Source organism: Schistocerca gregaria, chromosome 8, assembly GCF_023897955.1.
Source record: "Schistocerca gregaria isolate iqSchGreg1 chromosome 8, iqSchGreg1.2, whole genome shotgun sequence".
Classification (NCBI taxonomy): Eukaryota; Metazoa; Arthropoda; class Insecta; order Orthoptera; family Acrididae; genus Schistocerca; species Schistocerca gregaria.
Window position 1 is genome coordinate 363,754,321 of NC_064927.1, and position 21,429 is coordinate 363,775,749.

The 21,429-nt window shown below is 40.2% G+C and overlaps 1 protein-coding gene across 1 annotated transcript in view; it reads left to right on the forward strand.

Annotated features, from left to right (window-relative positions):
* The first annotated feature begins 6,944 nt into the window (after positions 1–6,944).
* The window catches only part of LOC126283999 (snRNA-activating protein complex subunit 3-like), a 70,380-nt gene continuing 55,895 nt past the window's right edge, over positions 6,945–21,429 (forward strand). The window contains exons 1-2 of the mRNA XM_049982540.1: positions 6,945–7,336; positions 21,170–21,347. Coding sequence (XP_049838497.1) covers positions 7,125–7,336; positions 21,170–21,347 — 390 coding nt within the window. The 5' untranslated portion in view covers positions 6,945–7,124. The remainder of the gene's footprint in view (positions 7,337–21,169; positions 21,348–21,429) is intronic.

Genomic DNA, 21,429 nt, shown 5'->3' on the forward strand with positions numbered 1-21,429 from the left:
TGCGGAGTATAAATGTAGATATAGATGTACCGAAGGAAAATAATACCATTTAGTAGCAGAAAAGTGTACAATAAAACCTTCTGAAGAAAGCATCTATTCTGAATCTAATCTAATTACTGATGATAATTCTAAAATGGGCGGAATATATTGCTATCGCTCACAAACCACATGAGGGGGGGGGGGGTGAGGTACAACATTAAATTTAATACAAAAATACTGATAATACAAAAAAGTATCAACAGAACTCAGAGACAGATGCCACACAATATCAATGGTAATCGATTTCAAACCTGTCAGGAATTGCTGTTGTCAGTGAACACAGGTCCGTTTCAGTTAGTTTCCAAGTGAATATTGCAAGGGAGCTACACAGAATGGACATTTACCGCGAATGTCCATTGTTCACAGAGGCACATACGCTGCATATCTTCAGTGGACCAATCAAAACAGAAATTGGACAGTGACTAACTGGTGCTAGGTACTGTAACCTGTCAAATCATAATTTCGTCTCTTTTAAAAACTCAAAGCGTCAAGTGCACTGACAAAACAAAGAGGTGTATAAACTGCAGCATGTGAACTGCGTTTTTGAATATTTTGACGTTCCATCAAGTGGAAATTGACCTTTATATAATAGAAAAATGATTTTTATTGTATTATGAAGCTGCATCAGTTATGGCAACACTAAAACTCACAACAGAATACTACAAAAATTCGGTACAAAATTTACAGTCACCTTTACAGCAAAAGTGATTTTTTTATATTTAATTCACAACTGTCACTTACAAGACTGAAATCTAAACTACTTTTCTTTGATACTGGAGAGATAACAGTTAACTATCACATGCTACATATCTAAAAGTCACTCGTAATGTCGTTTGAGCCTGTGCAACATTAATCATATGAATTATTCATGTTTGAAAAAATTTAATTACATAACTCATTAAGAACTTGACATTTATTTTATTCATTCGGAAATAATTCACGACAGAATCTCTGTTTGCAAGTGTGATTTCTTCCATACAATTGTGCTCAATACTCCAGTGTTACTTCTGCATAAAATTCACTTTCGGATTCGATATTTGTGCTTTCTTTGATTTTAATTTACTCATTGGCTCAACCACAACGCCATCATCTGAATGATTATATTCCTGCACTGTCGTTGTGAAATCTAACACTAGAATTCGGTTTGCAGCATGTGGAAACTGTTAGTCAGAGTGTCACTGCAATTGAAGGTGCATTCTCTTCTTCTCATTGGAGTCTTTGCTCATTTCTAGTACCATAATCTAAATCATAGAACCAATGTTCATACAAATAATCTGTGGACGTCACGTAGAAAACACTGTTACATCTACATTTATATCGACATCTATATTCTGTAAACCACTTCGAAGTGCATGCAGGTGGTAAGTATTATTGTACCAGTTATTAGTGTTTCTTCCCATTCGATTCCCTCATACAGTTGGGAAGAATGATCATTTAAATGTCTCTTTGTGTGAGGTGATTAATCTAATCTTGTCCTCATTATACCTATGTGACATAATACATATGGTTTGTAATATATTGCTGCAGTCACCATTTCAAGGCAGTTCTTGAAACTTTGTAACTACTCTTTCTTGGAATAATTTATATCTAACTTCAAGAGTCTGCCTGCTCAGTTTTTTTTTTTTTGAATCTTTATAACACTTTCCTACATGTCAAACAAACCTCTGATCACCCACGCTACCCTTTTCTCTATACGATCATCATCCCCCGTTAGCCAGTTTGGTTTGGGTCCCACATGCTTCAGCATTATTCTAGAATGGGTCACATGAGTGTTTGTCAGCAGTCTCCTTTGTAGACTGATTGCACTTCCCCAGCATTCCACCAATGAACTGAAGACTACCACCTACTTGACACACAATTCAGCCTATGTGATCTTTCCATTTCACATCCCTACAAAGTATTAAGCCCAGGTATTTGTATGAGCTGGCCAATCCCAACAGTTACTCATACATATTATAGTCATAGGATACTACACTTTTTTGGTTTTTTATAGTGCACAATTTTACATTTTTAAACATTTAAAGCAAGTTGCAAATCATTCTACCACCCTGAAATCTTAACAGGATCTGATAATATTTATGCAGCTTCTTTCAGATAGTACTTCATTACAGATAACTCAATCACCTGCAAAAAGTCTGCAGTTACTATTAATATTGCCCACAAGGTCATTAATATACAACATGAGCAGCAAGGGTCCCAGCACACTTCCCTGGAGCATACACAAAGTTTCTCCTACCTCTGGCAATGGCTCCCCATCCAAGATAACACACTGCAACCTCCCTACCAAATATTATTAATGTAGTCACAAATTTTACTTCATACCACAGACAATCGTACTTTGACATTAAGTGTAGATGTGTTACTGAATCAAATACTTTATGGAAATCAGGAAATAGTGCAGCTACCTGAGTGCTGTGATGCAAAGCTTTCAGTATGTCAAGTGAGAAAAGCTCGAGCAGGGTTTCACATAATCTATGTTTTCGAAATCTGTGCTGATTAGCATGGAAGAAGTCATTCTGTTCGAACTATCTCATTGTGTTTGAGCTCAGCATATGTTATATGATTCCATAAAACGGTGTGCCTTGAGAAGCATTTAAACTTATCTGCTGTGGTATTCATATACACTCCTGGAAATGGAAAAAAGAACACATTGACACCGGTGTGTCAGACCCACCATACTTGCTCCGGACACTGATTACACGCACGGCACAGCAGACACACCAGGAACCGCGGTGTTGGCCGTCGAATGGCGCTAGCTGCGCAGCATTTGTGCACCGCCGCCGTCAGTGTCAGCCAGTTTGCCGTGGCATACGGAGCTCCATTGCAGTCTTTAACACTGGTAGCATGCCGCGACAGCGTGGACGTGAACCGTATGTGAAGCTGACGGAGTTTGAACGAGGGCGTATAGTGGGCATACGGCAGGCCGGGTGGACGTACCGCCGAATTGCTCAACACGTGGGGCGTGAGGTATCCACAGTACATCGATGTTGTCGCCAGTGGTCGGCGGAAGGTGCACGTGCCAGTCGACCTGGGACCGGACCGCAGCGACGCACGGATGCACTCCAAGACCGTAGGATCCTACGCAGTGCCGTAGGGGACCGCACCGCCACTTCCCAGCAAATTAGGGACACTGTTGCTCCTGGGGTATCAGCGAGGACCATTCGCAACCGTCTCCATGAAGCTGGGCTACGGTCCCGCACACCGTTAGGCCGTCTTCCGCTCACGCCCCAACATCGTGCAGCCCGCATCCAGTGGTGTCGCGACAGGCGTGAATGGAGGGACGAATGGAGACGTGTCGTCTTCAGCGATGAGAGTCGCTTCTGCCTTGGTGCCAATGATGGTCGTATGCGTGTTTGGCGCCGTGCAGGTGAGCGCCACAATCAGGACTGCATACGACCGAGGCACACAGGGCCAACACCCGGCATCATGGTGTGGGGAGCGATCGCCTACACTGGCCGTACACCTCTGGTGATCGTCGAGGGGACACTGAATAGTGCACGGTACATCCAAACCGTCATCGAATGCATCGTTCTACCATTCCTAGACCGGCAAGGGAACTTGCTGTTCCAACAGGACAATGCACGTCCGCATGTATCCCGTGCCACCCAATGTGCTCTAGAAGGTGTAAGTCAACTACCCTGGCCAGCAAGATCTCCGGATCTGTCCCCCATTGAGCATGTTTGGGACTGGATGAAGCGTCATTTCACGCAGTCTGCACGTCCAGCCCGAACGCTGGTCCAACTGAGGCGGCAGGTGGAAATGGCATGGCAAGCCGTTCCACAGGACTACATCCAGCATCTCTACGATCGTCTCCATGGGAGAATAGCAGCCTGCATTGCTGCGAAAGGTGGATATACACTGTACTAGTGCCGACATTGTGCATGCTCTGTTGCCAGTGTCTCTGTGCCTGTGGTTCTGTCAGTGTGATCATGTGATGTATCTGACCCCAGGAATGTGTCAATAAAGTTTCCCCTTCCTGGGACAATGAATTCACGGTGTTCTTATTTCAATTTCCAGGAGTGTATACCTTAAAGTGAATATCCTTCTTGTACCCTAAAAGTTTACTCACTTCTTTTACTTTATCAATTGAGGTTCAAACTATGAATAAAATAATTCGTTGTCAGATAACACTAAAAAAGCTAGTTGCCTCATGTCACCCCATCACTGGGGGGACTTGAGACATCCTTCAGGTTTAATGTGTGTATCATGTGAGAACATCAATGAGGTGACATGAGACACATAGTATGACTGGCACTGAGCTTAACATTCACAGTTTAATAAAATAAAGCTGTATATAATTTTTTAAAAATATTTTTAGTCATAAAACTCATTAATAACATTTTAAAATAATCATAAAGTTACCAGTAAAAATGTTTTTATTAAAATAATGTTAATTTAAAAACAGATAATTCATTTGCACTGCAAATAAACAATTTAATCTACATTATAATAGTAGATGAAAATTTCCAGTTGTTGTGGAATAAATAGGCGGGCCTTTATTTCATGAGGATACACAAAACTCATATCATTCATCAGGGGCCACACAAAAGTGTCTGTTTTTATATTGACTCATAAATTTCACTTCAAATTTCCCTGAGTTGCCTCTAGTATTCTCAGAAATTGTGGCCACTTTCCCCACAAAACACTTTTTAGTGATGTTAGATATTTTTTGAAGCACTTTCTATAGGCATTTCAATGAGCAGATAAACTCCTTCAGTTATGCTTTCGTAGGAAACATTATCTTCTTGTTAAACAACCTCTGGAAATTAAAGGTTATTGTCATTGCCATTAACATAATTCATTAATGGATGCTCAGGTTCATCACATTCTGCACTTCCATCACCAGTACTCAAATCCAGTAGTTCTTCATTAGGCTCAATATTTGACTTACTCTCAGCTGGTTCAATTCTTCTCTTCTTCTGTTTTGGCGTGGTACCATTATTTTTGTCCCGATTGTGCAACCTCTTCAAAAGGTCAATCATACTCCCCTCCAGTTGTTCCTCAACTCAACTTCTGTCACCATTGGTGTTACCATTGTTGGGACATGTAGAAGAGATTTGAGCCAATACCTTCAGGCAATCCACAGGAATGATACCACATTTTTCAAATCCTGAGCTTATATCATCTCCTACTGAGCCCACAATTTTTGAAAGCAACTTTTTTTAACATCGATGGGAATCTGTCCTCTGTTTCCTTTCATCTTACACTCCATCAAAATCTCATGCCAGAGTCACTTGAATCGTCTGGAGAAGGCTGAAGAGGCTGACAAAGATGTGTAGAATTCCTTTACAGGAAAATAAATTTTATATCTTCCTCTCTGCATTTTGCTTTACAAAAATGGTTCAGATGGCTCTGAGCACTATGAGACTCAACATCTGAGGTCATCAGTCCCCTAGAACTTAGAACTACGTAAACCTAACTAACCTAAGGACAACACACACATCCATGTCCGAGGCAGGACTCGAACCAGTGGCCATAGCAGTCACGCGGTTCCAGACTGAAGCGCCTAGAACTGCTCGGCCACACCGGCCGGCTTTGCTATTACACTTTGAGACATGTGAGACGATAGATTGTCACCCATGAGTGTCCATGGTGAATCTTGCTTCTTTAAATTCTTCAAATTTCTTTTGGTCTATCCTCCCAGATTTTGTATTCCCATAACGTGCTCCCCTTGGGCCACCTGATGTCCAAGTGTTCCAAAGGGGAAGTGATAGATAAATGAGAAATGGAGGAAGAAGTATCCCATCTCCTGTAGATCCCATCATGGGGGATGTGTGGGCCTTTCAAGAACTGAGAATAAAATCAGGGTGCTTGCAACACATTTTGACCACAACATGCTTTCTGTCTGGATCATCTGATAAATCTGTTTCATCCAAGTTGATGGCTGATGTTGGCTTAATATTCTGCAGTTCAACTTGCAAATTATCGAAAAAGATGTTGATAATTTCTGGAGAAACTTGGGCTCAACAAAGCTCTGTATATTGTCTGCTAACCACACAGACAGCACATAACTATGGCGGTTTAGGAATGATTGCACCCACTCATCACCAGGTATGTTGTTCCAGAATCTAGGGATGGTTCTCCCTTGCCTGTCACGATAGTATTTAACTAAAAGTCTGATGTTATAAGCAATAAATGGAAATCCTCATTCGCTTACTGTAAGCACAGTTTTCACTTGAGTATCTTCTTCTGTTGACAACCGAATAGTTTGTCCCCCAGTTTTATTAGTTTTTACCGTTAAGTGCACGAGAAAGCTTGTACTTTTCTATAGAATATTTCTCAGATGCTTTACGAAGGCTAAGGCGGCACATTTTTACATCTTCAAGAGCCTTTTCCAAACTTTCTAAGTTGTTACTTGCATATTTGCTTGTACCACCTTTTTTAACATGAACATGTAGCATGATATGGAATCCATCGGCCCCTGGAACTTTGTTCAGTTTTAATGGCTCCAACTGTTTCTCAACGCAACTGACACTAACACTTATATATTGAAATAATCAGCAACCAGGTCCATAAAAGAAATTTAATTTCTTAGGCAGTTTCAGGCATCTGGGGCCTTCTTCAATAGGTAAGAACTATCGCATTATTTGCCTGAAACCAGTTAATAAATTAAATTTCTTTTATGCAGTTGGTTGCTGATTATTTTCATGTATACAGCTACAGTTGCTGAATAGAGGGAGTAAAACACTAAACTAACACGTCTTTCACTCATCTTTTCAGTACCATGACAGTTTTGACACGAGACTGCTGAACCAGCAGCACACGGAGGCACTATTGTATCAACTGTCATACCATTTGTTGTGGCGTAACTTTTGTTGCTTACGGAAACAAATAACTTAGAACTTCACGATATAAGTGGTAGCACCATTTTAGTGGCACGTGGAAGTTTGTCTGTGTATTGTATCTTTCGCCAAAGATCTTCATTTGAGAAGCGCAAGTGCAGAACAGGTGGGGGTGTGTTTGTGTTTTTATTCGTTGATAGTAGTTGCTTGAGTAATTGGTAGAGTGAAAGGGAGGTATCTGATGTAATAGTGTGCAGTTTTGTTTGAAACAGAACTTTCTGTATAGTATTTATTTCCTGTAATATGGATTTTTTATACGAGAAAAATGCGTCTTTTGAAACGGAGAAAATTTACATGTCAAGATACTTCCAAGAATTCCGATTATCACTGGAGACCGTGCCAAACACAGTAACTATTACAAAAAAGAAACGCAAGAAGAAAAACCCCAGTGAACATAGTCTCATTGGTAGAAAGATTACTCCGGAGGAGCATAAAGAGCTCGCGGAGAGGTGCAGGTCAGTGCATGTTTTATTATTTTTACGATACATTTGTCGTATTCAACAGTTATTTGTATATGGGACGTGAAAAGAAGTCTAAGATGTTCATTTAATTTAAATGCTATACAGTTACTTACTTTTCGACGTTTTCCCTTGGAACTATCATTTTCGAATCCCCCACGCCTCTTTCGCTCCGGTCACCCGGTTTTAAATTTCTGTCTACCGTTGCTTCCTGTATGTATTTTTCTCATCGTGGCGCCGGCCTTCCTCTCCTTCTTCCTGGTTTTAAAACATTTCTTGGCCACCTTTTATTAGGTATAGACCCTACATTTTACGTGCCAGTTTCGCAGAAGCCCTCTATACTCCAACGTTTTTGTTATGGAAAACTGTGTCTCCATTCTGCTCAATACCTACTCATTTCGTATCCTGTTTTGCCCAGGTAGCTGTAGACGTTTTCCCATTAGGTCCATTTCAACTGTTCTAATTTTGTCTGTAACTTTCCGTGATGGGGACACGTCTCGGCTCCTTCCATATAGAACTATGTTCTCCACCACGCTGTGACATATACTTGTCGTAGTGCCTTTCCGTATATTATTATTCCATATCCGAAATATTCGGATATGGAAGCGTCCGATTCCATCAGTCTCCTTTGACCCTAGATTTTAGGGGGGGGGGGGGGGGGGGGAGCTAAGTATAACAGTAAAAAATGCGCACCACGATCCCAAAACACACAAAATGAACAAGAAATGAAAAAAATAAAATCTACAGGAATGGGACACTTCCCTTGACCTATACAGGTCAACCGCAACTGATGATACCAAAACACCAACGCCTACAGCCGAAAACTACGAAAACTGGAATATATAGGTCAATCATAAGTATTGATATGAAAAAACCACCACCTACAACTACGAAAACACCACCTCAAAAATTCAAAAGGCAAACATCCCTACGTAAATTAAAACACATTCAATGCACAATAAATACATAAAACATTCAAACTCCAGAAAAATCGACCAAAAAGAACAATTACTTACCACCAATGAATGTCAACACTGTAAAGAAGGTCGGCCATCCCAAAAAATGTACAGACAGAGAGAGAGCGCCATCAAACACATCAAGACGACATCTATAAACACAACCAATTCATAAACTCCACACTGATGTCACACACAACACCCTTACACCATAGGTCAAAGCAGGCAGGTGGAATCGGATGCTTCCGTTGACTCCTTTAGTTTACTGAAAGGCCTTCTCTATTGTCAGTGTTCTGAGTTAATAAGCTTCCCTTTCACAGCCATTTCTATATATTACATTACTGAGGTATTTAAATTTATTTAATCTGTAAATTTTACCATAATCTGTGTTCATTAGATGTGGAGCATCTTTCATATTTGTCATTTTCTATTTTTGCACATGATATTTGCATGCTGTTTCACTGCCGTTCCTTTCAAAATTGTGATTTTTCTTGTTGTCATTGCTATGCCTCTGGACAGTACTACAAATTTTACTGTAGATTTTCTGTTCATTGGTACTTGCTGAATTACGTTTCTTGTTTTATCACCTACACAAGACACTTCCAGTAACTGAAATAGAGATGTTTTGTCAACAGAGAAGTATGCCTTTTTAAAATCCAGGTACACAGCAACATAGGGGACACATCTTACTTCTCTGTTTTGGATTATGAGCTTTTAGTATTCTGTTGTTAGAGAAACTTTTTATATATATATATATAATTGGTGGGGTTCTGTGACAAATAGGCTACTGTGTACTGAGTGTTATAATTCAGTGACAATCCATTATGCTGGAAGCGAACTGTCTATAACAAGGCAAAAATTCCCATTAATGTAAGAGTACAAAATAAATGCCCAGTCTTTAGAAGTGGTAACATCCGTCAAATATGTGCTTGTGACTATTTGAAATGATCTCAAATGGAATGATCAGATTACACGAGTAATGGGCAAGGCGAACTTTACATTGTGGTTTATCGGTAGAATCATGAAGCAATGCAGTCCTTCAACAAAAGAAATTGCTTACAATACGTTAGTTCGTCCAGTCTTAGAGTACTGTTCGTCTGTATAGGACTCTCACCAGTTGGGTCTGATTCAAGAGATTGAGAAGGTCCAAAGAAGAGCAGCAAGATTCATGTCTGGTACATTTAACCATCGCGGGAGCATTACAAATCTCATAGAAAGTTTGAAGTGGGGCACACTTGCAAATAGATGGCGTGCTAAACGGAAGGGGCTGCTCACTAAATTCTGAAATTCGATCTTCGCCGGGGATGTAGAGCATTATTATTACCACCAACTTTTTAATAGCACAATGATCACCATTCAAAGACAAGGGAAAATAACGCTTTTACTGAGGTGTTCAGTCAGTCATTTTTCCCTCGTGTGATCCGCAGGGGGGGATTATGACTTTAGTGCGAATTGTGCACTCCGCCACACACCGCTTGGTGGGTAGCGGAGTATATGTATGTAGATGTAGAAGCAATTGTTGATGGTTTTTAAATGTTCCATTAGCTGCCTTTTCATAGGGGGACTAGTACCGTTTTTGTCTCTTATTACATTTGTCATCCACAAAAAGGACAAAATTTGCAACTTGTTAAACTGCAAGGGAAAGATTATTTTTGTATAGGGCAAAGCATTGACAGGTTGATTGAAAGAAACTGTACAAATTGGAGATAATGTTTTTTCCGTGAATCCTTTGCACGTGAATGGAAATTGATAGTTTACCTTGAAAGTTATCTGTTTTTGAATACACATTATCAGAACCTGGACCTGTGCATGGCATTGCACTGCATCTCCAATGGAAAGGTGTTTATTTCATGGAAAATTTGCTCCTTCAAATCTCTGCTTCTTCTGGAATACTTTGGATTTGGGGTAACTCCAGAGAAGAAAATCTTTAGCTGATAAGAGATTAACAGGGAGGCAGTGGAGTATCACCGATTCTGCTGGTGAGAGTCAAAAAATACAAGTGTAAGCAAATCCATTGACACTGCAGCTCCAATACTTGTTTCACTGTCTCCCTGGAAGAGTGTTTCCTTATTTGCTTTGTAGGCATTGAGTCCAGTCAGAGAAAATGCTACCAACATGTCAGCATAACATTTAGAGTTCACCATCACTGTGTTACGTTGTTCATATTCAAAAAAGTAAGATCCGATTATTGCCCAAGATGGTATTGTACATCAAACTGTTACTTTTCTGAATGGAGAGGGGGTTTCATGTAGGTGATAGGGTTTACATCACACCAATATTGAAAATTGTATTTGTTGTAGACAAAGCCACTAATGTGAAACTACTTTCCTATTCATCCGTAATCTGTGATGACTATCTTCATTTTCTTCACGAACATTTAACATCACTTGGTTAAAGCAAATGCAGCTATTGTTACCTTGAGGGTGGAGTGGTAGTAACCCGCATATTACTGCACATCCACCACCGCTACTGTTTTGCATCTCGACACATGCACTCATTTAAATAGCACACCATTTGACTATTATGGCCTCCCACCAAAGGCCACCAACCATGGCCCACCAACTATATCGCCTCTAGCTGATACCAAGTGACCCCTGGCAAGCAAATGTACTGACTACAGCTGGCAGCTCTTGTGTATTTTCTCTGAACTGTATTGTACTTACGCTGCCTGCCATGACAAAAAATAGTTGGTTCCTTATGACGGTGTTGTTTTGTATGTTAAGAGTTAAGATATATCTTCTATAGATTGTTGGTGGTGGTGGTGGTAGGGGTTAACGGAAACGTCTGATTCTACCCATCTGCTTTGACCAATAATATGACCAATATGGCGGAAACGACCACTCACAACTACTGCCATATTGGGACTATGACGCCATTATGTATAAATGACATCAAATATAATAATAGATCAAAAAACCACCAAACACATATTCCTCCAAAAATAAAATGAAACTGAGAGGACAAGCGGCGGAAATTAGAGGTTTTTGGGTGGGGGCAAACTAAAAATAAACAGACGCCACTAAACCAAACGATAAAATAAAATGACCACAAATTTCCCAAAATCAACTGAAAACAATATCCACCGGAATCAAACATTTTCCCTTGACCTGTTATCCTTACATCTCCACATATAGCTGTCCCTGATCCAAGACCCCTGAACTTTAGTAAGCCTCATTTCTTCACGACACACTGAACACTTCACGACTTAGCCAAGAGACAACGCACTGTCCCCCATCATCACCGACAAGCAAAAACTGTTGACCCTGTCAATCATATGTACACCTACCAAAGACATAGACAATATGATTTACCAAAATTCTCACACGCCGAACAGAAAAAAACTACAATAATGTCGACATAACGAAACCAAAATCGTTAACTCACTTGAAAATATTCTGCTGAAAGCACAGTCACTACCAATAACACACACGTGTAATGCTACCATGCAAATGAACCCATATGCCTCATAACACGCTAACCATAAACACACCACCAGAGAGACCCACAGATGGCAACAATATGCCACATATAAACACGCCACACATGCAAACTATACTAAAGAATCACCTCACACACACACACACACACACACACACACACACACACACACACACACACACACCAGGGGGTCCACAACTCTTTTCTGGATACGTGCATAGTGAGCACGGGACCCCGAGCTAATGTGGCCCTCCTCCTTTTCCGGGCTGCATACCTTCCTTTTCCGCATCCTTCCCCATCCCCCATCTTCCACCTCCCCCCCCCCCCCCCCGCCTCTCCCATCACCTCCGCCTCTTACCTTCCCTTTCTCCCCCTCTGGAAGTATGTTTTGTGCCCATGTCCGGTGACGGACGCTCGTCGAAAACATAAAACAGTCTTTCTTCTTCGCCTTCTCTGCTGGCATATCTTTGTCCCTTTCCGCTGCGGCGTTTGATACCTCTCTTCTTTCCCTTTCTTTGTTTTTCCTTTTCTCATTTTTCCTCCCTGTGCGTGTCTGAAGGCCAACCCACGCATTTTCATGCGTAGCCGGTGACGTGGTAATGCGTAATTCCACCCTGGGTGGACAGGTATGACACGTACCTACCTCCTGGTAATGGCCAGGCCCAGGGAGGGTTTGATTACTGGAGCTGATACCTTCCGAAAGTGCCGATTGGTCCCTCCGTCCGTTTCTCGGGAGGTGTGACCTGAGGTCTGAACAATCATCTAAGGCAGGAGTGCCCTCAGAGAGGTTCCCCACATGGGAGGAGCGCTCCATCAGAGACGCTGGTAATCATGGGGGATACTTCTGCAATGGTTTCCTCATCTTCTACTATGTCTGCTCACAAGCGTAAGTTCAATGAGTCTCAGCCACAAATAGTTCTTCCATCGTTGCAACAGTTCCGTGTTTTTTCTCGGTCTGACGAAGGCCACGACTTCTCCACGGTCAACCCTTTCATTATCCAGACAGTTGTTGACACAATTGCAGGTCCTGTAAAGTCTTGTTCCAGATTACGAAATGGCACCTTGTTGTTAGAAACAGTCAGTGCACTACAGGCACTAAAATTGCTGCATATTTCACTGCTACACTCCTTTTTTGTCCGGGTGGAAGTGCACCGCACTTTAAATTCCTCACGTGGGGTCGTTTATACACGGTGCCTCGACGAATTGTCCGACGAGGAAATTCAACACTACCTGTCTGCCTGGGCGTAATGGCTGTTCATCTAGTCATGAAAAGGGTTGACACAAACATCGTTCCAGCCTGTACTGTGTTCTTGACATTTGACAGAGTTCAACTCCCATCGAACATAAAAGCGGGCTATGAGATAATTTCCGTTCGTCCTTACATCCCAAACCCTACACGCTGCTATCGGTGTCAGCGGTTCAATCATACCAGCCAGTCCTGTTCCAATCTGGCCAAATGTGTTACGTGTGGCAAGGATGCCCATGAGGGTGCTTGTCCACCTCCATCCCCTCGCCTCAAATGTATGGGTGACCACACTGCTTCCTGTAGAGATTGCCCCATTTTTAAAGACGAAAAGCTCATTCAGGAAATCAGAGTGATGGAAAAGGTGTCGACCTTTGCTGCTCGAAAGTTATTTGCCAGTCGAAAGCCCACTGTGCCTCAGACAGGTAAATACAGCGCTGTCCTTGCCTCTCCTCGATAAACAAATCAGGCGGCCACGCAGACTTGTGACTTCACCTTTAGTGCCACGGTCGTCCGATCGGTCAGCGCAAAGATCGCTCATTCAACCTCCCCATTTTCGCCTGCTCACTCTATGGCTCACCCTTCATTGGGTTCTGCTAAATCTCGAGCCCAAAAGTCAGACACCCAGACTTCCAAAAAAGAGCCTATTCGTGAAGATTTTTTACGTACCCAACTTCACAACCATCGGTTCCTCTTTCATCTAAACATTCTGTTTCCAAGAAGTTCCTCTCCCTCTCTGCCACGGCGTGTCTCATCTACACACCACCTGGAGGTAGCCCCCCTCGGCCGTCTTCTGTGTCGCTGAGGCGCACTGCTGGTGGCCGATTGCTGGTGACAGGAGCTGCTCCTGAACAACCTATGGATCAGGATCTTCGGCTGAATGCCATTCTACACTGTCGGTTGCAAGCTCTGAGCAATCGTTGAGTTGACTGCAACCTTGGTCACTTTCTTCCATTTTCTGTCCTCCCTATGTCCATTATCCATTGGAATATTCGTGGCATTCGATCCAATTGGGATGAATAGTCGATCTTCTTACGATCCTACTCGCCAGTCCATAGACTTGTTTGCTGCAGCTCTCCACCTTACTTTATCCTGTGCAAGCTAATTCATCTCCAAGTAACGACTGCAGCCTACGTCCTTCTGAATCTGCTTAGTGTATTCATCCCCTGGTCTCCCTCTACAATTTTTACCCTCCACACTTCCCTCCAGTATGAAATTGGTGATCCCTTGAAGCCTCAGAATGTGTCCTACCAAACGATTCCTTCTTCTAGTCAAGTTGTGCTACAAACTCCTCTTCTCCCCAATTCTATTTTGTACATCCTCAGTAGTTATGTGATCGACCCATCTAATCTTCAGCATTCTTCTGTGGCACTACATTTCAAAAGCTTCTATTCTCTTCTTGACTAAACTATTTATCGTCCATGTTTCACTTTCCTACATGGCTACACTCCGTACAAATACTTTCAGAAAAGACTTTGTGACACCTAAATCTGTACTCGATGTTAACCAATTTCTCTTCTTCAGAAACGCTTTCCCTGCCATATCCAGTCTATATTTTATATCGCCTCTACTTCTGCCATCATCAGTTAATTTGCTCTCCAAGTAGAGTTTCTCATTTTCTACTTGGTGTCTCATTTCCTAATCTAATTCCCTCAGCATCACCTGACTTTGTTCAACTACATTCAGTTATCCTTGTTTTGCTTTGCTAATTATCTTATATCCTCCTTTCAAGACAGTGACCATTCTGTTCAAATGCTCTTCCAGGTCCTTTGCTGTCTCTAACAGAATTACAATGTCATGGACAAACCTCAAAGTTTTTATTTCTTCACCATGGATTTTAATTCCTACGCCAAACTTTTCTTTTGTTTCCTTTAATGCTTGCTCAATATACAGATTGAATAACATTGGGGAGAGGCTACAACCACTGCTTCCCTTTCATGCCCCTTGACTCTTACAACTGCCATCTGCTTTCTATACAAATTGTAAATAGCCTTTCGCTCCCTGTGTTTGACCCGTGCAACCTTCAGAATTTGAAAGAGAATCTTCCAATCAACATGTTGAAAGCTTTCTCTAAGTCTACAAATGCTAGAAACTTAGGTTTGCATTTTCCTAATCTATCTTCTAAGGTAAGTTGTAGGATCAGTATAGTCTCATGTGTTCCAACATTTCTACAGAATACAAACTGATCTTCCCCGAGGTCTGCTCCCACCAGTTTTTCCATTCGTCTGTAAAGAATTCGCGTTAGTATTTTGTAGCCGTGACTTCTTAAACTGATAGTTCGGTTACTTTCACATCTGTCAACACCTGCTTTTTTGGGATTGGAATTATTATATTCTTTTTGAAGTCTGAGGGTATTTTGACTGTCTCATACAGCTTGCTGAGCTTTTGTTATTCATACAGGTGGTTCTCTTTTCTCCAAAGGTCTCTTTGTAATTTTCCTGTAGGCAGTATGTATCTTACCCCTAGTGATACATGCCTTTACATTCTTAAGTTTGTCCTTTAGCCATCCCTGGTTAGCCATTTTGCCCTTCCTGTCAATCTCATTTTTGAGATGTTTGTATTCCTTTTTTCTTGTTTGATTTACTGCATTTTTGTATTTTCTCCTTTCATCAATGAAATTCAATATTTCTTCTGTAACCCAAGGGTTTCTATTAGCCCTCATCTTTTTACCTACTTGATCCTCTGCAGCGTTCACTACTTCATCCCTCAAAACTACCTATTCTTCTTCTACCGTATTTCTTTCCTCCATTCCTGTCAATCGTTCCCTTATGCTCTCCCAGAAACACTGTACAACCACTGGTTTAGTCAGTTTATCCAAGTCCCATCTCCTAAAATTCCCACCTTTTTGCAGTTTTAATCTGCAGTTCATAACTAATAGAGGGTGGTCAGAGTCCACATCTGCCCTGGAAATGTCTTACAATTAAAACCTGGTTGCTAAATCTCTGTCTTACCATTATATAATCTGTCAGACACCTCCCAGTATCTCCAGGCTTCTTCCATGTATACAACCTTCTTTCATGAATCTTGAACCAAGTGTTAGCTATGATTAAGTTATGCTCTGTGCAAAATTCTACCAGACAGCTCCCTCTTTAATTTCTTACTCCCTATCCATATTCACCTACTTCGTTTCCTTCTCTTCCTTTTCCTACTTTCGAATTACAGTCACCCATGACTATTAAATTTTCATCTCCCTTCACTACCTGAATAATTTCTTTTATCTCATCATACATTTCATTAATTTCTTCATCATCTGCAGAGCTAGTTGGCATATAAACTTGTACTACTGTAATAGGCATGGGCTTTGTGTCTATCTTGGCCACAATAATGTGTTCACTTTTGTTTGTAGTAGCTTACCTGCACTCCTATTGTTTTATTCATTATTAAACCTACTTCGGCATTCCCTCTTTTTTATTTTATAACCCTCTATTCACCTGACCAGAAGTTTTGTTCCTCCTGCCACCGAACTTCACTAATTCCCACTACATCTAACTTTAAGTTTTAAGTTTTCTAACCTACCTGCCCGATTAAGAGATCTGACATTCCACGCTCCGATCCGTAGAACGCCAGTTTTCTTTCTCCTGATCAAGGACTACTATGTTGTGGAATCCCCATAGGTCTGCAGTTGTGAGTTGTAGACTTATAGTGGCAAGCAGAGACAAAGTAGGCTTCAATTCCTTATTTTCATATAAGTTTATTTTCAAAACAGTAGTCACAACACTGCTTAGAATATTGACAGTTATTTTCATCTGTAATTTGAGGGACAGTCATCTATAGAAGCATGGTGAAGTTGTAAGGCATGTGTCCACTAGCAAGTAATTTCTACAAGCACTTGAAGCATTCATATTTGAACAAAAGCTTGTGCAAGTTTACTTCTGCAAGTCGATTAGGCAAGTTAATTTCAGGAACCTGCTGCAAGTGGAAGTTATAGTGCCATACTAAAAAACCAGAAATGCCACCATTAGTAATGCATTAATATCATTGAAGGAAAATTGTGATGAAAAACAAAAAGGTTCTGAGAATGTCACATGCTTGTTTCCAAACTCTCTTGTGTATTGTAGGCCCACAATGAAATATTCGAAAACAGAATATAGAAATATGTGCAGGCTATATCACAAAGATAATGCCTTTTAGTTATTCTTCAGTTTTTGCAAACCCTAGTTATTACTTTTATTACAAATGTAATTCGTGTATGTTTGTGCTACCATGAAGAAATCAGCTAAAATTTATAGACATCTGTACTGTTATTTTGCTTCCTTTTCTGGTGAAACAAAATAATCCATAAATTTGTTGCACACTTCATTAGCAGACAATATTCAGTTACATGTGATTAGGGGTTTATATGGTATATTTAGCTGATCTGTCTTTGTGTCCTTCTTTTCAACACAGGCATTTTCATACCAGTGTTGAACACACAAAGCTACTAAAAGTTTGAGAAAAGCTTCCAGCAACTGGCATATTTGGCAAATACTTGTAGCTGCTTCTGGAAGTTGATGAAACTAGTAAACATTTACTGACCATACCTTTTTCTTCCACTAAAAAACTCATAGTAAATATCCTGTGTTTGTGGCCATTATCATTTAGTCTCTGTACATTTATCTGATTAAAATTTTGAAAATTGGAAATTAAAAACATAACTGTAACACTGGTTTGGTACTGCATGTGACCATAATTCTACTTGTCTAAATTTCATATGGCAACCTTGAGTGTGATTGTTACAGTGCTTTGTTGAGTCTAATAATTCATTTTTAGGCTAACTACTGTTATTACTACTTTGTCACAACAGAGCCACAGTTTTTTCTTGTAAGGAAGATTTTCTACAATGAGTTAAAGTAGCATGAACGAGACATAAATTCTTGTTGAACTTTTAGTAAACAATGAATTATCATAGTTCAGCGATTTCAAGTCACATCACAAGGAAATTTAAGATGGTTCTAATGAAGAAGAAACAGAAGACAGTGAAGGAACGAACCATGCAGGCTACGCTCCAAATATATATATTATAAATTCCGATAGAATGTACCTTGCAGCAGCTCTGAGCCAGTGTAGAAGGGGTTTTGCCAACATAGTCCATGAACTTCAGAGAACAACTGCTGGTGGGAAACTAACTAATATATGTTTGAAGCATTCAAGAAATTTTTCGCTCCTGAAATTGTTAGGAAAATTGTTGAGCACACAAATGAAGCAGCTCAAAGAAAAAATGTATCTCCTGTTTGCAGTTCTAAAATATATTCCTTAATGAGAATTTTAATTTTAATGAGAATTTATCAGTACTTGAATATTTCATTATTGGATTTACTGTAAAGTTTAGTGGGAAGAGCTGTATATGGAGGAAGTATGAGTAAGACAAAGTGATTCATTTTGATACAGACGCCAGGCAAAAAGACATGCAAGTGTTAGTTACTTCACCGAAAAAGAAAATCCACATAACCCTATACCACAATTCCATTGAGAGAGAAATAGAGGCCGTAGATCAAATGCCTGGACCATACTCTTCAAAAGGAGGTACAAGAAGATAGCCACTGTCATTGTTTTATAGACTACTTGATATAGCTGTACTAAACTGATACACACTATTAAAGGCAAATGTGTCTCAGTGGAATGAAAGAAACCCAACACCGAAAATTGTATCTTCATGAATTAGGCCTTGAACCTTTGAAACCATGTGTAGAATAGTGATCCAAGGACTTAAAAAGACTCCAATTGCTTATCATTTATGATATGGGAGTCTTCATTGGATATAAATGAGTAATTATCAAAATTACTCCAAATGAACTAACTAGGAAAGCAGTGTTGTCTGACTGAAAATGTTTTCATGAGAATTTTCAGTATACCATAACCTGTATATGTGGGAGAGTTTTTTAATTATTTTTTTATTTATTTATTTTAACTTTCGGTCAAGGGCAGAAATTTATTATGCAGATCAAAGAGAGTGTAGAAATTTTGGACAGCCTCTTATAGCCTGTAACGCGGGCAAATTTTGGCCTTGGTTAACCTAAAATAATTTGATGCTGCTAGGGTTAAAAACAAATTTGAACACCTTACTTTGCAGTACATGTCTGTCTGCCACTACATTGTTGCATCTGCCCAACTGAAAGTGTGTCAAATAGTTTTGCTTCTTACAGCATGATAGCATGATAACACGTGCAGTGATGTCGAATTTCTGCTTAAAACATTGATAATATGGCTGCTGTAGGGTGGCTAGCCAAATGAAGCTATGAGTGCAGGCTGCAGGATGAGGCGGCAGGCAGGCTGCGGGAAGCAGGAAATTGAGGTTTTCCTAGCTCGGTGGAATGTGTCTTGTCTACGGCTAGGCAGCACAACATGTAGGTCCCAGTGGCTTGGTAAAAGGGCGATGAATTGTAATATTCTACAGAAGACACACAAAATGCTTTACAGCCATGCGTTACATGAAGACTAAACACAGCTTACTGAACTCGGCATCCAACTGACACTTACAAAACATCAAATGAAAGCAAATGATGCCAGCAATTACAAGTAGTAGTTACTTTTACTGCATTTACTATGAAACAATTTGTTAATAAGTACAAAATTTTTATCTTTTTATATGCAAGCAGTGCTGTAACTATGAATACATCCATATCAACACACTTCATAAAATCAGCATAAGTATCCTGTCTGTGATCCAACAAATTCGTATGTTTAGTTAACCATATCTGATGTTTGTAATGTATTTAGACTAGTAATTTGACTAGGAACACATTGTCAGATGTTGAGCAGTGATCATGTGACGAAGTATTGAAAGGAATGTGCACAGCAGAGCTCGAGGTCATTTATTTAGTTTCATGTCGAGATAAAGTCTTCTGGCCAGTGTTAGTGGTGAGATCGGTGAGTTTAGGGAAACCATAGAGCTGCAGGACCTCTGTCTGTATTGGTGGGACTATATTTTGTGGCCGTGAGCTGAACACGTGAATATATTTCAGGACATTGAATTTTCAAGTCACCTCTGTGATTGATTCTTTTGCAACCGTACTAACATTACCATAATTTAATGGTTCATAAGTAGCTGTGAATTTTTGTAGTTTTGCTGCATTATATGATTTCAAATGTGTTACAAATTTGGTCTTTATTGCCTTGATGGTCTTGATCGTCGTGAGCTTTAGATTTTTCTGTGAATGTTAATGAGATTTTGTGCGAGCAAAGTCTATGATTTTGCTACTGATGCTTTGTGAATTAATGCACAACTTCACACACTTATTCAACACATGCTACTGTCTGGTGGCCTAAATGCTCTGCTTGCCTATGCAAACCACATTATGCACCACTACTTGAATAAAAAATGTAAAGCAGTCATAAATCCAAAGATTATTTTGAACACTGCAGTGCTTTACTGTATATGGTTATGCTGGTGGTGGTGTGCCGTTGCCTTCCTCTGACCTTTGACCTGATTTACCCAGCCAGTTATGGGGGACCTACAGTTTAGCATGAGTTCCAAACCATGGTGCAACTCAGCATTTTTCGCATTGAAAAACATTGCCAGAGGGGAAAGAAGTGGTAGGTGACATATCCTAGAATTGATAGGGGATCGGATGTGAGGCATGTGGATTTTCAGTCTGGTCCTTTACCACGGAGTCATCGAGCCACACACAGTTGAACTATTAATTTACGTGAATCCACCGTTCACAAATATGTTTGTGCTTACTGACGTAAACTTTTGCTTCGGATTGCAAACAGTGTGCTTTCTTTCCTAATATTTTACCATTACACAATTTATTTCTTGCACTTTATCACATTTCTTGGCTAAACAAAGGTTACAGGAGGAAAATTGTGGTCAAAAATGGGCGTAAAAGTGACGGTGCACAAGCATCCCCTACTGATGTCAGGAAGTTGTGCTGAAGTTGTAGGCCATGCCGTTTCCACACTGGCTATCACTCTTGTCCCATTGTAATTGAGTTTCTCATTCATGAATACAATTTGTGATAGACAGCCACCGATTTGTTGCATCTGGGGCTCATCCGGAGTAGTTACAACAATTTCATTGCAGACTGTGTAATTACTTTTTATAGGGGGTCACTAATTGCTATTTACATTGTTCAGAATGAAAATAATGTATGTTATCTTAAAGAGACATTGAGAGTAACCTGCCCCCACCCCCCTCCACCACACACACACATCAGTTTTAGTTTGCCTTGCCATTAAACATTATTGTTAATTAGGAATTTGTTTTCATTTCAGTATTTCAAAATTAAAGGTTCCTGGTGAACCAGAGCAAATACCTGATGTGTATTTAAATGGCATGTGGTACTTGAATGAAACTTGTGCAGTTCCAAGTGGGTGTAATTTGCGGACACCAAAGTTTCTGAATGAAAGAAAGCTATCACGGAATATTCCATATTCCAACAGAATTTTTCACGTAAGTGCACAGTTTTTAATAAGTTTGTAAATAATAGTAATTTTAGAGCTTTGGATGATATTTAGTTTGTGTGTAGAAAAAG